At 49.8% G+C, this 15,013-nt stretch overlaps 3 protein-coding genes across 3 annotated transcripts; 1 reads left to right on the forward strand and 2 right to left on the reverse strand.

The window, feature by feature from the left end:
- Window positions 1–1,135: 1,135 nt before the first annotated feature.
- On the reverse strand, window positions 1,136–1,540 carry V2A60_008044 (uncharacterized protein; the record flags this gene model as incomplete). Its single annotated transcript, XM_083259321.1, has 1 exon — window positions 1,136–1,540. The coding sequence occupies one exon, from the start codon at window positions 1,538–1,540 to the stop codon at window positions 1,136–1,138; it is 405 nt and encodes a 134-aa protein (XP_083115447.1).
- A 5,860-nt stretch (window positions 1,541–7,400) lies between these two features.
- Window positions 7,401–9,143, forward strand: V2A60_008045 (tubulin beta chain; the record flags this gene model as incomplete). The annotated part of the gene is made up of 5 exons (XM_083259322.1): window positions 7,401–7,412; window positions 7,587–7,610; window positions 7,667–7,789; window positions 7,850–8,640; window positions 8,708–9,143. 5 exons carry the CDS (start codon window positions 7,401–7,403, stop codon window positions 9,141–9,143), a joined length of 1,386 nt encoding a protein of 461 aa, XP_083115448.1.
- A 691-nt stretch (window positions 9,144–9,834) lies between these two features.
- On the reverse strand, window positions 9,835–10,577 carry V2A60_008046 (uncharacterized protein; the record flags this gene model as incomplete). The annotated part of the gene is made up of 2 exons (XM_083259323.1): window positions 9,835–10,464; window positions 10,569–10,577. The coding sequence occupies 2 exons, from the start codon at window positions 10,575–10,577 to the stop codon at window positions 9,835–9,837; spliced, it is 639 nt and encodes a 212-aa protein (XP_083115449.1).
- Between the last annotated feature and the right edge of the window lie 4,436 nt (window positions 10,578–15,013).

Consider the following 15,013-nt stretch of genomic DNA (forward strand, 5'->3'; position numbering starts at 1 on the left):
TTACCTGCGTTTTCGTCTGGACATAAGATGCCCACTCGAACGAAGGCTGCAATACATGTATCACTTCGGCATTCAAGCAGGTTCATGGAAGATTCATTGCTATCGCTTTTCCATGTCTCAGGTATGCCTCTACCCTCTTGCCTTCCAAAGTACTCCACACTACCGGGGTTTTAGGGTGCGCGTAGATTTGTCCATATTATCAAGGACATACTAGAGATCTACAAGCAGGTGGACTTTCCCGGGCTGTGCAGTCTTAAAGCCAACGGCGTTGGGTTCTTGGGTTCCTGGGGTTTCGGGCTTACTAAGTGTGATACAGAAGTGCACCGAGGCTAGTGACGACGATGATCTGCATCAAAGTCAGCAAAACGTGCCGGTCCAACGAGCAGTGCTAACGAGCTCGAACGCCTCGCAGGGCACCATCGCTGCTATGGTCAAGCAAACCCCCGACTAATCACGGATCGAACTCCACTCTACGGCGGCTATTTCAGCGTGTGGCTTGACAAAGGCAGACTGTAATGCCACGAAAGAGCAGGGTAATCCAAACGTATGACTGCTTGGGCGAGGCTAGCAGACTAAGAATGTTGCACAGAACGCACGATGCATGAGAAGGGGGCAGTCACAATATTATCCCCTGCATAATGCATGGCTGCAAGACTGAGTGAGATGCTGTCGTTGACCGAGGACTCCGCAATTCCGCTTGCGAGACATTATGATAGCCGTCTGCGTTTACACTCGCTGTCTTACGAGTCTTCTTTCGGCTCTTGGATATTTTTCTCGCCGGCGACGGTGCTGTCAAGCCATCGCTGGGACGGTGTATATGAACCGAAGCTGACGGCCGACGACAATGCCGGTGCGCTATCGCTCGGGTGGCTTCATGGGCGTTTTGTAATTTCTATTGGTACTCTTCATATTACATGCCGAGGCAAGTTTTTCTTCTAGTATACAAATACAATCAATAGAGTGTTTAAAAAAATGTCTGTCGCCGTTTATAAAACGAGCAGGCTTGCAGACTCCTCACCGCATAAACTAATGCAGGAAACAATTCCTCAGCGGAACATCTCTATAACTAATCCATGTGTCAGGCCAGGCTGCCAAACGCTAGCGGTTTCTGCATCATGCAGATATAGATCAAGCATCATTCGAGAGCTGGCGTGTCTTTGGCTATGGGTGAGTCAACGCTGGTGAGGTAGGACGTGAAATATTCGACCAGTGAATCTAGCGATCCTGTGCGAAAGATCTGGACAGCGTGATGCCACTGCGAAACGGCGAGTAAGGCTGGGTTCGCCACGATCTCACAACTCAGCGATTCGAGACTGCGATTGAGTTCGAGAAAGCGTGTTTGCTTTCGAATAGCTAGCTCTTTATAAAGCTCCTCCTTGGTTGTGGCCTTGGTGGCGATTTCCAAAAGGTCGAGGTGAAACGCCTGTGGATTCTGAATTGCTGATGGAAAGGTGTTGTAGAGTTCTTGGAGTTCTTTGAATTGGTCATCAATCTTTAACCCGAACTTCCAGGCAGGCCAGGTCCGATCTAGATCGTCCATTTTGTAGGAGTCTGATTTTGACATTTGTTGGTGGATGTGAACAGTTCTAGGATTGAGCTCCGTCGCAGAATATGGGCATTCCTATGTACCTGTCTTTATAAGCTACAGTGTGCGGGGCTCTACCAGTAACGTAGCGAGGATACGATCTGCCGGCCGATCCTACAGCTGCCGAGCACCCACCATGATACAGCGCGCACAGTGCAAATAACAGTGCTAGTCGCAGTCAACCGAAGGGCCGGCAGACTGTCTGCGCTATAAAAGAAAACTGAAGGGAGTTGTATCAAGATAAGCCAGGATACAGACCTCCCATATGCATAAGTATGGCGGGAATTCAGAGCACCAACTCTCAGGCTAAGAAGGAATCGCATCTTCGCGCGTTATACGGGGACAGGCTCCCCAGAAGCACACTACTCAGAGGGCAGCTACAGGTTAGCGTTTTAAGAATCTCTGTTTTACGACTCCCTTGCCGACTTGATAACTTGAGTAGGAAAGGACGTATTTCGATTCTGGCGATTATGCTCTTGCGCAAGCCCATAAGCCCACGAACATTGGTGAGGTGAAGACAGGTACGGAGCATCCGCTTCCCAGGACCATCTCCCATCCATCATCAGCTGTGCCTGCTTCCAGCAACGTCTCGGATGTACATGGCGACATGAGTATGTGCGACCAGCAACAATCGACCGGCGTGAAGAACGAGAGTAAACTTCACGAGCAGGTATCCCAAGCCCAGACCCAGAATCAGGATGTGGCAAAAAAGTGTACAAATTAGTTTTATAAGACCTTCGGGCTAGGAAGAGGCCAGAAGCTACGGATTGTATATACTTGAGTCTAGTTCGTTGGAGCAAACGTCCTTGTTGTTTTGCCAATTCACCGACTTGTATGCCATATCCTTTGTTCGGTCTGTCAGTTATTCAATAGTTAAAGAAAGGGCTGCGTGGTGTGCAGACTCACACCACTACTTCGTCCTGTTGGAGTAGCAGTCAGGGTGCAGTCGAAGAAGGGCAACGTTGCTGTATTTTTCCATTTTGCGAGGCTTGACGCGGTTGACGTATTGGTAGGTGTTCCTGCTCCAAGGCGTAGGAATGAGGTAATGTCAACGTCACGCGCGGCGTGAGGATCGCGAACCGCTCAGCAGTCAAACCAACTCTAAAAGTTTCGCAAAGAGCTTAAAGACGTATCGGAAGAGCTTCTACAGCTTATAGACCAGAAGGTGTTACCTATAATCACTTTCACCATATGCAAACTTTACCAAGGTGCTTTCTGAGGGTGTCGGAAACCGCGAGTCCGATGGCTTGGTCAAGAATGCGATTATTATGCCCTGGTCCACGACCTTCTCGGGCCATCTCCCGAGAATTCTTTCAACTATTGCGGCTGACAGTTCTCGACAAAGATGCCTCCGACCAGGTTATTCTCAGTCCAATAAGATCACGACAATGGGTTCCTGGCATCGTGATATCATGCCAAACAATCTTCTCATAGGAGCCGGGACTTAAAGATGCATATTATACACAACTGAATTCAATTTGGCCAAGGAGTCCTGCAGTGCTGAGCGTTCTCAGACTATGCTTGGCCCTAACATGGTACATTTGACAACTAGGCGGGTGTGTGTCGGTCAATTCCCTGCCTACTGCACTGATCATGATGTGGTGTTTCCTCGTCTTGGGGCTGGGGCCGTGTCTGATGCTGTCTTTGCAACCAAATTTACTAGCTCAACCCCAAGCCGTACTGGAACTCAGCCACCACATTCAACCAGCCACTCGGCTGTAGGAGGCCGTCGTGAAAATACTGACACGAGCTTCCGCTAGCGACCAGTAATAGACTGGTCTGGTTGAGCAACTGCTTCAGTTGTGATGGCGAGCGCCTACTATGTAGAAGCTTGAGTCATATCTCACTTATGTCCAACTTGGCCACGGCCGATATCCAGATATTGGAACGACTCTCTGGTGTCCGGGCCGGGGGCTGGCTCCCTCTCGCAGGCAATTCAGGCGTTCGATCATGGCCTTATCAATAGTCATTCTTATCTACCAGATAGCTCAAGCTCATTTTCGAAATTGGTGCCAGAGCGGCCTGGACGCCGGATTGGCGAACTGGAGTCGATGAGCTGCTCGAGCCGCTAGTTTCACTTGGCGACCAGTACTGTGATCCTGCACCAGGGCTGATTAAACTCGAGAATTCAGCAAGTGATCGCCTTCTAGTGCCATCTTCATGGGCGCTGCGAGGCGCCAGTAGTCGCCAGTCGTCGTGCCGATCCATAACGTCTCTCAGTCGCTTGCCAGCTAGGTTGGTGTCTTCTCCTCTAAGATCACTGTAGCAGGCATCTGGATCCGTTGGTGACTGCCTAATAAGTGAACGATAGCATGGACCGGGGGCAAATTGAGGACCGCCATCACGGGCCCCGAGCGTGGGGGTGAGAGAGCGGTCGTAGGCGCTGAAAAAGGCGGGCCGACGCTCTGCGCAACAGAGAGCGCGGCAACGGCGAGAGTGCTTGAAGATGAAACAGGATGGAAGTTACATCCCTGATTCATTCTCAAGCAATTCTGACATGTACGACCGGGAACGCTCTGATAGCCACTGCAACGTATCTGGCCCGAGTTAGTCACTTGTAAGGGTCGCAGGGTGCGGTCTGTAAATATACCTTTCGCTTTCTGCAGTATCTGCAAGCAATGGAAGTGCATGTCTTGGGGGATGCTGTGCCATGGTGGGCGATCCGTCTCGTACAGACACGGGTGGATGAGCTGGGGGGAGGCTGCGATGATCGAGTGGGTAGCCATTCGGCGGCGGCTCTCTCTGACAGTGACAGTATGCATCCAGGTTATAGTCACCATACTGATTCTCTTGCAGATCCTCGTCGTGGCTGCAGTGTCTATTCTGGGGCATGTAAACTTGCGATCGATGCTTACAAGGCAGCTGAAGCGGTGGGGGGTTAGAGGCGGGATGACGCTGCGGGCATGAAGGCGGATAGTGATTGCCACCGTTGGTCGAGGCATATAGAGGGTCAACGGGGAAGTGTTGACCTAGCGGTGATGGAGGAGATGTGTAAGTTCCACTACGTGAATCGTGCATAGAGCTGAGAGTAATGGATATTATCATAGTGCCTCAGGGATTGGTATCGCATTGGGCCACTTCGAGATACGCGAGAGTGAGAGAACGAGTGTCTCGGTGCTGCCATGCGACCTGTGTGTACTTTAAGAACTTGGAGATCGCCTCCGTATTTTGATAATTGATAAATCTATGTCTAGAGAAGAAATGGGCGCGCAAACCTGATTTCTATGGTTTGAATAGATATGGCATGTGCGGACGACACTGTTAGGCAGTAGCGTATGCTCCAGGACATGTTGGACAAGCGAACAAATATCACCAGTCACGCGAGTTTGCACAGCCGGGAAGAGAGGGGCGGAGGCTAGCTGCCGTTCACTCAACTCTCAAATTTATACGTCATCAATACTGTGACTTAACAATGGTCCAATCACAGCATGGTAGGCGTTCCTGCTCCATTTGCCACGGTGTATGAATAGAAAGTCTGGTAGAGTACCAGGTAGATTTTTCCGCCACGGCAAAGCTTCAAGTAATGGCAAGACAATACGCCAATCTGATTGTACACAATTCAATATCAACTAGCGCAGCCTGGGCGACGCGTACGGAGGCGATACTTTTGCTGAACCTCCTCTCATGAGAGTTCCCGTGTGATTCTTCTCATCATTAAAGCTGATATTTGTAATACAAGTGCCTTTTCAGCTATATAGACGTGTCTCTGTTCCAATCGGAGCGGGAGTTTCCATGCCCTCCTGTTGGACATTTGTTACAGTAGCCACGCCCATCCACGGTTGGCGCCCACTTTTAGCACTGACCTCCTAACCAATTACAGGATGGCCGTCGATTGCGCCCAGTGGAGCTGGATTTAAGACGGTAGTTGGTCATCCGTCATCCCAGTGGGCTAGCTCAACTGCCGAATATTATTAATTCGGAAGCGCTCTCCGACCGGGTTTGCCTACACTATTTTACTTGCTAGTGCGATCTTGATTTGATGGTAAATCGACAGAAACAGAGCGGCGAAGGCAACCTACAAGTACCGGGTATTTATTAATGCAGGACGCCACGAAGTAATGGCCTCTCAGGATCGGTAAAGCGCACCGTTCCTTCACCCTACCTGTTTTGGGGAAGGGGAACAAGCATTGGCCTGTCCCGGTTAGTCACAGCCGGCTGCTTTAAGTCTTTAGGGCAAGTGTCATCGAAGGCTGATGTATTAGTTACACTGTATGTCTACTTTCGTAGTTTGGGTTAGAGCGTTATAACAGCAGTCCTTTTACATCTCCTACTCAAAGGTTAGACTCGGCAAGATATGGTCAAATACCTATCGCCACCCTCTGTAATCCGTACAGATTAGAAGCAACGATGTATGCTAATAATGACGGAGGTGACAATAAGGTTCTTGACGTTCTCTTGTGTGCTATCCGTTACTCTAACTTTATACCTACTATTACATTCCTGACGCCGACTCCTATTCAAGCTAGATCACTTTGGTCTTCTATATCAAAAGGAACTCTTGATTACGCTCGAAAACACACAATCAGCTGGTACCGCATTTACTGCAGAAACGCGAGGTGCACTAACCACGATGTCGCCCAGATGAATGTCCTGCTCCGGAGTTGGTGCGCCGCCACCGATGCCGACCAGCACACCGATCCTAACGTTAGGGAAGCTACGGAGCATGTTCGTGGCTATATTGGCCGCAGAAGACGTCCCGTACTCGCCGTCTGGCAACACTGCGATGACGACGTTATGCTTCCAAATACGGCCCAGAATGTAGTCGTTGGTGTCATTGCTTGAAAACCTCTTTCACGTCGGCCAACTGCTCTTCGCTCATGCTCGGCGTTTTGCCACGCAGACAATGGGCAACTGCACCCTCTTCGAGGCGGTCGCGCCGGGGAGGTGGGGTGGCAGGCGGGAAGGTGCTGCCCCGAACCGCTTGGCCAGAAAACTTGCCAAACTGATCTGGCTCACCTTGGCTTTTTCGCGTGGCCTGCTGGACTCCGGCAGGAAGTGGCTTGCGCGCTAGGAAACGGAGGGCTAGAACGACGACCGGAAAGGGAGGATCGGGCCTCGCGAGGTAGCTATTACACTAGAAACAGCCGCGGAGACGTCATGGACTACAGGTTTAAAAAAAGGCTAAAAAAAAAGAGAAAGCCGACAAAGAGGCGAAATGCGCGCACGGAGGTCGGAGGATAAATAATCAAGTGGACAATTGGACAAGAGAAACGCGACTAGCAGTCAGGCACGGCGGGCCACATCAGCTAAAGTCGGCGAGCAGAACCCGACGAACCAGACATAATAGTAACGACACTCCCCTCCACAAACCAAGCTAAAGGCCGTCCGTCCATCGCGCGAAACAAGCTTCCTGCGGCTTAAGCCGCCCATTTTTCGGATAAAATTGTATGTATCCTGTTACCAATGACTCCCTGGCCACCGTGGGGTTAGCCTGCGGGCGCGCCCATCGAGGTTTTGGCCATCATCGTACGGATGCTGACCCACCCACCACACGGCAGAATAGGTAGTCACCCATGCCCCTTATTTTTCATCCAAACCCACCCCAGCACAAGCTGGGCAAGCTGGAACGCCGTGCCCTACATTTCGTCGCTTCGCTTACTCGACGAGCCCAAAACCAAGTTTCATTAGCGGTGACGCAGAAATATAACTATGTTGACCCACCGCCGTTGCCTGGTGGTTTAATGAGGTGTGCTTGTCCTTTTATGTGGGTGTCCAGTTAATTTCATAACTTGCGGCCAGAACTTTTCTCGGGACTTTGGCAATTTTATGCACCTACAAAATATATGTACTATTCCGCAAAGTTTAGTCGCCCAACATGCGCGAGATTGTGAGTGCTGCTGAGTATCTAAAGCTTGCTCAGGCAATGAAGCCTGCCTGATGCGCTAGTGTTTGTGCCTCTTCGAGCCTAGCATATCAATGCCGTCCTGATTCTGGCGTAAAACATCACAAACCTGCTTATGCTTTCTCTAAATCGCTACTAACATTGGATATCTTATCGTAGATTCACGTTCAGGTCGGCCAATGTGTAAGTATATCCGAATCTGAGGTAACTGTACATCCACGACTGACGACGCTTTTCAGGGTAACCAAATTGGCACTGCGTTCTGGGAAACCATCTCTGGCGAGCACGGCCTCGATAGCAATGGTGTTTTTAACGGCAACTCTGAGCTTCAGCTCCAGCGTATGAGCGTCTACTTTCATGAGGTTAGTTGCTGAAATTACTGGTCGATAATGTCTTCTGTGTGGCCACTGACTTGTAAATAGGCTACCGACAACAAGTACGTCCCTCGAGCTGTCCTGGTCGACCTTGAACCTGGTACTATGGATGCTGTTCGTGCGGGACCTTTCGGTCAGCTCTTTCGGCCGGACAACTTTGTCTTTGGCCAGTCTGGTGCTGGCAACAACTGGGCAAAGGGCCACTACACTGAGGGCGCTGAGCTTGTCGACCAAGTCTTGGACGTTGTTCGCCGCGAGGCTGAGGCTAGCGACTCCCTCCAAGGCTTCCAGATCACCCACTCACTCGGTGGTGGTACAGGTGCCGGTATGGGCACCTTGCTCATCTCCAAGATTCGCGAGGAATTTCCCGACCGAATGATGGCCACTTTCTCCGTCGTCCCCTCTCCCGGCAATTCCGACACTGTTGTCGAGCCTTACAATGCCACTCTATCCGTCCATCAACTGGTAGAGAACTCGGATGAGACCTTTTGCATCGACAACCAGGCCCTGTACGATATCTGTAGGCGTACCTTGAAGCTGTCTAACCCCTCTTACGGTGACTTGAACCATCTCGTTTCCGCCGTCATGTCCGGCGTTACCACTTGCCTCCGTTTCCCTGGCCAGCTGAACTCGGACCTCCGTAAACTGGCTGTCAATATGGTGCCGTTTCCCCGTCTGCACTTCTTTATGGTCGGTTTTTCTCCGCTGACTAGCCGAGGCGCACACTCTTTCCGCGCCGTAAGCGTTCCCGAGTTGACCCAGCAAATATTTGACCCTAAGAACATGATGGCAGCTTCGGACTTCCGCAACGGGCGATACCTGACTTGCTCTGCTATTTTGTAAGCTTCTCTCTCCTATTTGATTTTCTATTGACTAGTACCATCTCTAATGTTTACGTGGCTCTAGCCGGGGGAATGTGTCTATGAAGGAGGTGGAGGACCAGATGCGTAACGTGCAAATGAAGAACTCCTCCTACTTCGTTGAGTGGATCCCGAATAACATCCAGACCGCCCTCTGCGCTGTGCCCCCTCGCGGTTTGAAGATGTCCTCTACCTTTATTGGCAATTCGACTTCCATCCAAGATCTATTCAAGCGCGTAGGCAGTCAGTTCTCTGCCATGTTTCGACGCAAGGCGTTTCTGCACTGGTACACGGGCGAGGGTATGGATGAGATGGAATTCACTGAGGCTGAATCTAATATGAGCGACCTGATCTCCGAGTACCAGCAGTACCAGGAAGCTGGCATAGACGAGGAGGAAGAGTACCCGCAGTACCAGGAAACCGGTATCGACGAGGAGGACGAGGAGTACGAGGAGGAGCTCGCTCTTGGTGTGCAGGAGTAGTGGATCCGTACGTCATCAAGACGAGGAGTAGCACACTTCTTAGGAAGACAAATTTTGGCCAATGTGAATAGACGATCGGCGGCGGAACACGGCCCGGCTATAATTAGAGGTCCAACGAGGCACCCGAATTGGCTGTTGTGCACATCCAAGAGGGGCAAAATAGACCGCCCGTAGCACCAATGCATCCGTGGCGGAAAGTTCTGAGTCATACATGAAGATACGGCTTTCTGAGTACACTTTACAAACGGTAAGTATACCGCGTCTTATGTCACCACCAGATACAGATTCTATGTAGAGTAGTACCTGTACACCACGCGGCAGCTTGCATGTCACGCTTCGTGGCTTCTTTTGTGGTTGTTTCGTGGTGGGATGGTTTTGGCGATAACACGTGAAGTGGACGGCGACGCCTGATATCTGAAAGTAAATAGCACACAGAGCCCACATGCAGATGCGCATTCCTGCTACGGATTCATCAGGAAATAAAGAAGCGAGAACAAGTATACCTATTCGCTCTTTTCACATTGAGTATGCCAGCCGCCCAGCCCTTTACACTAAAGACTAGGTGAATAACTATATGAAGACCGATGCATGAAGAGTAATGGGAGCATTCAACGCGAAAATTAAAGATATGGACCAAGTATCTTGTATTGACGGACAGGAGACCGCCTGGGAGAACACCCTCAGGAAATCACTAACACACCTCCCATATTTGATTGCCCATCGCTATTAGGCGGTTAAAGATCTCATCACGCTTGACAGCTGGGTCAAGATGGTAGCATTCGCCACTAGATGTGGTCAGTTTCAAGCCGTCGACAGATTCTTTGTCCAGTGCCCATTGTACAAAATGCTTGGTCTTAAAGCTCATCCCATCAACCTTTGAAATACCATCAATATCATTAATCATGACAGCCCAAGCTGTTTCCAGGTTTTCATCCTGACTTCTCCAGGCCACAGACGGAGTGGTGGCTGCCGTGGCTAAATGCAGATATCCTGCCGCGCCATTGTAACGTGCCGGAAATTTGAATGGCCCAGCATCTGGTACCCGACGCGTGGTCTGCCCGAGATCAAGCCGCGCTTGCGCACCAGTGTCCCCGAGATTGGCTCTCACCTTGTCTGCTTTGTGAAATAAATCAACGCCGCGTTTAGAGTTATGCTTAATAAATCCCATGAAGCGCTCTAGATGCTTTGATCTGTGTTCGTCGTTGCTGTCTTGGCAGCTGTCGCCGAAATCTGGCTTGATGACTTCTTGGACCGGCGCGTTGATGGCTTCGATTTGGCGGTCAGTTGCCAAACTAAAGTCGATGGAATACTTGGAAATTGTCTACCTAGCTGGGGCACACTATCGGGACTGGCTCTGGGCTCCGTTATTGGAGAACAGTTTGCAACCGGGGGAGGAGGGAGTGGCGAACTGATTCGTTCGCTAACACGGAGCATAGTGATAGCGAGCTGGGCATTGGTAGGAACTCCTTTCAATATCGTGTGACGAAGTTCGCAGTAGCTGCGCCACCTAGGATAGTTAAGGTCAAGGAAGTCGTAGCTTCGTTGCATGATTGGTTTACCAAAGATGACGAAACCCAGTACGAGCTCCATACATTTTATTATAGTGTCGCGGGACAAAGAAAACGTGACCAAGGTTGGCAGTGCAAGGCAGATGGCGAGAAATAGCCTGGAATCATCGCTCGGAAATAAGGGCATAGGATTCAGCGCGTTTGCAAATCGTTCCCAAGTATCAATGAACTCGAAAAACATGTCCAGCAGTGGTTGTGGGTTGAAGTCCTCGATCGCATGCTTCATAAAAGGCTCCGCCGTCTTATTGTTATTTGGAGCTTGTCCGTCCTCATCAGTTTTGCTCTTGGCATTTGCGATTTTACTAGACAGTTTGGCTATACCCGGCGAAGGGTCATCCTCAGGTGAGCTTTCGTGTTCATTGTTGTCGGATGTTATCTGCATAATCAACTAAGAAGATACCGTAAGTGAATAGGCTTTGCTTAAAGTGTCGGTGTTAACCACTTTACCTACCTTGGAAAAACTGGTGATAAAACTGTGTGCTTCCTGCTCGATAGCCTCGCCTTTATGATTCTCTGGAGCACCTGTGATACTTGTTTCCGATGCTATGACACCTGCAGGAGGCCTCTGCAGTCCACCGGTTGTGGCGTCAACAGTAGAAGGTAATACAGCGGGGAAGCATGCATCCCTTGCAGCAGGGGAAACAGACAATACCATGAGAAAAATAAGGATTATTGGCCAAAGAAAATCAAGAAGCCACGCAGCAACATAGACTGATAGAAATGTTAACGTTCTCTGGGGCTCAGTCCACGAGCGTAGTCGGGCTATGTGCTTGTAGAAGGCGAATAACCCGATGATTACTGTCATGTATAGGCGCGCAAACTGGGCTTGAAGTTGTTCCGGCGACGTCTTGCCCTGTTTAACTGAACACATATCCAAGTCGCTCAATGGCTGGTGTTTCGTGGCTTTGACGCGAAAGGCCAAGAAGTTAAATCGGCGGATTATCACCCACACATCTTCTTTCGACATGCCCAAGATATGGGGCTGAAACGCTGCTGCGTCCCTCACTTCAATATTGTTAGGCTGTACTCTAACACTGGCTATGTCCTTGTCCGATTGGCGGGGCTTTTCTTGAGCCCAAGCATGACTGGCAGTCGACGCATCGTGCGTATGTAATTCGGAGTTCTCAGATCCGAGGTTTTCAGGGTATGAAAAGTCGGAAGTCGTTTCTGAATCCACTGTGAAGTGAACATCTGATGTCGCTGCCATGACAGACAATGTTAATGAATGTTGATAAGCTTCTGACGTACAAATGAGAATAGAAAATACTCGGCGGCAAATAGTTGATGTACGAAAAAACGCGTCAGGACTTGTCTTGTGTTTTCCGATGCACATACGACGAAATGGTGAATTCAAGCCTTTGACGTCACCACATTAAAGGCCAATATGTCTCCCAAGGGAGTTGGGATTCCGGATAGCATAGATCAGAGCGTCGATCGTGATGCAAATACAGTGCCTCGTAAGTATCTAGCTGCATTACGATAGGGCCTTTCAGGCAAGAGACGGTTGCAAATATCCAGAGTCAACCCAAGACCAAAGATTGACGCGGGCTTTCGCGATGATGCGTGATGGGTCTTGCTATCATGTCTACGCCGCATCAACGTCACCTGAGTGTATCGGATGGCTTGGAGGAGAGAGTAAATTTTCAAGCCCGCGCATCTTGCCTTTTTGTCAGTGTACGTGCGTGTCCCTTGGTTTGTCATGTTCCTCGGTTTGTTATCCACGGTCCGGCTGTTCTAGTCCGGGCGGCGTAGGCCCTGGCTTCAGAGTGGGGAATAGCTCTCGCCGCCGCAGTAAGCCACTGCTATTCCGTGGCGATAAGTTTCATGTGTATAGCGGCGTCGTCGTATCCTCACTTTCTTGTCTAGTCTTACGGCACGCGATGTACTTTCTGCTCAGAGCGCTTCTCTCTAGTGGAGCGCATCACGTTGGACGACCTGATACGCATGAATTTTGAGAATGGTGCTACGGACAAAATCCGCGAAGAGAAGGACGGAGAAAAAAGCCATCACAGATCAAACATGAACGGAAAACTGACTGCCGCACATGGCCGGGCACATCGTCTGCAACATGTGATGCAGAGGAGCGGACGGCATCGGAACCTTGGAAAAAGCTCGGATGCCACCGCGATGCGGGGATGCTCGTTGGAACGTTGTACTTTTGTCATCAAGTCGCGACCTATGCAGTACAGGTACTGATTGGCAATCACCTGGAGGTCGCAGTCTGCAGCCATGGACTCACTTAGTACCGCCCAAGTCCAGTCAGCTTAGTAGGTAGGCGGTGGTCATAGACCAGTGACTCTACTCTGCCTAGTAGTATTAGTAGAGAAGGGTAGCTAAGAATGAGTGATGACTTGGTAATCCTACCATCGTCCGTATTGTCGGTCAGCAGCCGCGCAAAGGTGCTCTGATCCGGCATAACGCTTTTATAGCACGTCCGAATCCAGGTCAGACTCAACAGTTGAGTGCTGCCAAGTCAGTTTATTAGCTGATTGAGGCGCTAGCCAACGTAAGGCAAGGGCAATCATTACCTCTCGCTGCATTCCATGTCAGAGAGATACATTGGTGAGGAAGCCATGTAATTAGGCCATCTACACGATACTATTTTCTCGACAAATGACATTCATTACATTCATTACCAATTAGCCATTCACTAGCATTTAGCCTTGCCGTGCTGCACTGGGCTGGCCTGTCGTAGTAGACCGGAGGGAGAAGAATGCCTGCACTGCGACAACAGCAATAAACTGTAATTTTCTTGGCATTGGTGTTAGTGTTCGCCGTGTTTCGTTTTACAGTATTGTCCAGCATACCAGCAATAAATGCAGCGATAGGTTCAATCACGGATCCCACGCCACTGACCATGTTGCCGACGAGGTGCAGGAAGCCGCTGAACATCCGAGTGATGGTGCTGAGCAGGCCGTAGATAATTGTACAGATGCCGTTAAAGACTGACGCGATGCACTCGTGGATGAAGTGAAGCAGCCCGGAAATGGCCCTGGTGACGGCCGCGTTGGTTGCAAGGAAGGATAGAGGGAGTAAGGGTAAAGAGTGAAGGAGTTATGTTGTACTTGTGAACTGATTGCCTTAAAGAATTAAATCTACAAGGTATATGTCTTCGTTGATAATCTAGACAGGAACCACGCCTAGGCTTCTATGCTGGAGAACCGGAGAAAGAGCAGCTTGGCTGGCAAGCACACGTCATTGCTTTATCGTGTTGTACGCATCTCATCATATTGTATAGTAGAAACGAAAAGCCTTGATTCGGCTGGCAAGGTTAGTGTTGCACCAGCTGCTTTGGGCTGCGCCACTACCTTTCAGTTTTGGTTTGTCGCCTGACTATTGCACCACAAAACCACTCTGCAACGTCTTTCTCTTGTGGTGAGTCCCAGCGATGGTGGCAATCTACTTAGTTGGTGGAAGTAAACGTGGTTGCCTTTCCGCAGCTGCCACACAGGTGGTTAGTTAACTCAAGCCTGATTTATTAGCTTCCTTTTCCACAGAAGGGATTCTTGATGCGGCTTTCGTTTTACTAGCCATAAACGGACCTTTCCTCCCGATAAACAAGATGTGTTGATGGCGCAACTACACTTCTACTTCTGGTGCGCTGTCTGGTCGACTGAAAGTGAGTTATTGTTGATGATACAGCTTGTAGGGAAGTGATTCTCCTGAAATAATAATTTCTTACAATAACAGCTTCATACCCAGAAAAAAAAGAAAGGAAGAAGAAAGAACCCCCCCGAAGCGCGGCTTCTGCTACCTCGCAAGTGTATGTCACCCGCAATAACTCCACCGTAATAACGGTACAGCAGCCCAGCGACATCCAAGCCATTGTCGATGGTATCGATTTACATATCAACCCCTTTTGTTCTTTTTATAAATCGACACCTGCGCTATTATTCATCTTCCTTGAATTACCCAACCCAGGTCATAGAATACTTTTTATGGAGCAAATAAGCAAAGTGTCGGCGGCCTTGGCCGTGTCTGCCCATCGTCAACACCCATTCTATCCGGTAGAATCGAGGGTGCCGGGATACATTGGAAGAACAACGCCGACTGCCATTTTGCTCACGACATTCTTCGGAGGGCTTCTCATCATCTTGGAAACGACCAAATATTGTCTGCGAGTCTTGAAGCCCAAGCTTTCCAACAGCGATGTCTGGACGTCCTCGCGGTTCATCCTCTGTGGCTTCATCCATACATTTTCTGAAGGTCTGCACACCCGACCTCCTCTACTCTTCTGAAATGATGACGTAGCTCAATCAGACATCTGACAAGCTGTTCTAGGTTACTTTGCGTATCACTCTC

This window comes from Cordyceps javanica, chromosome 5 (genome assembly GCF_051103115.1).
Source record: "Cordyceps javanica chromosome 5, complete sequence".
In the NCBI taxonomy this organism is placed as follows: domain Eukaryota; kingdom Fungi; phylum Ascomycota; class Sordariomycetes; order Hypocreales; family Cordycipitaceae; genus Cordyceps; species Cordyceps javanica.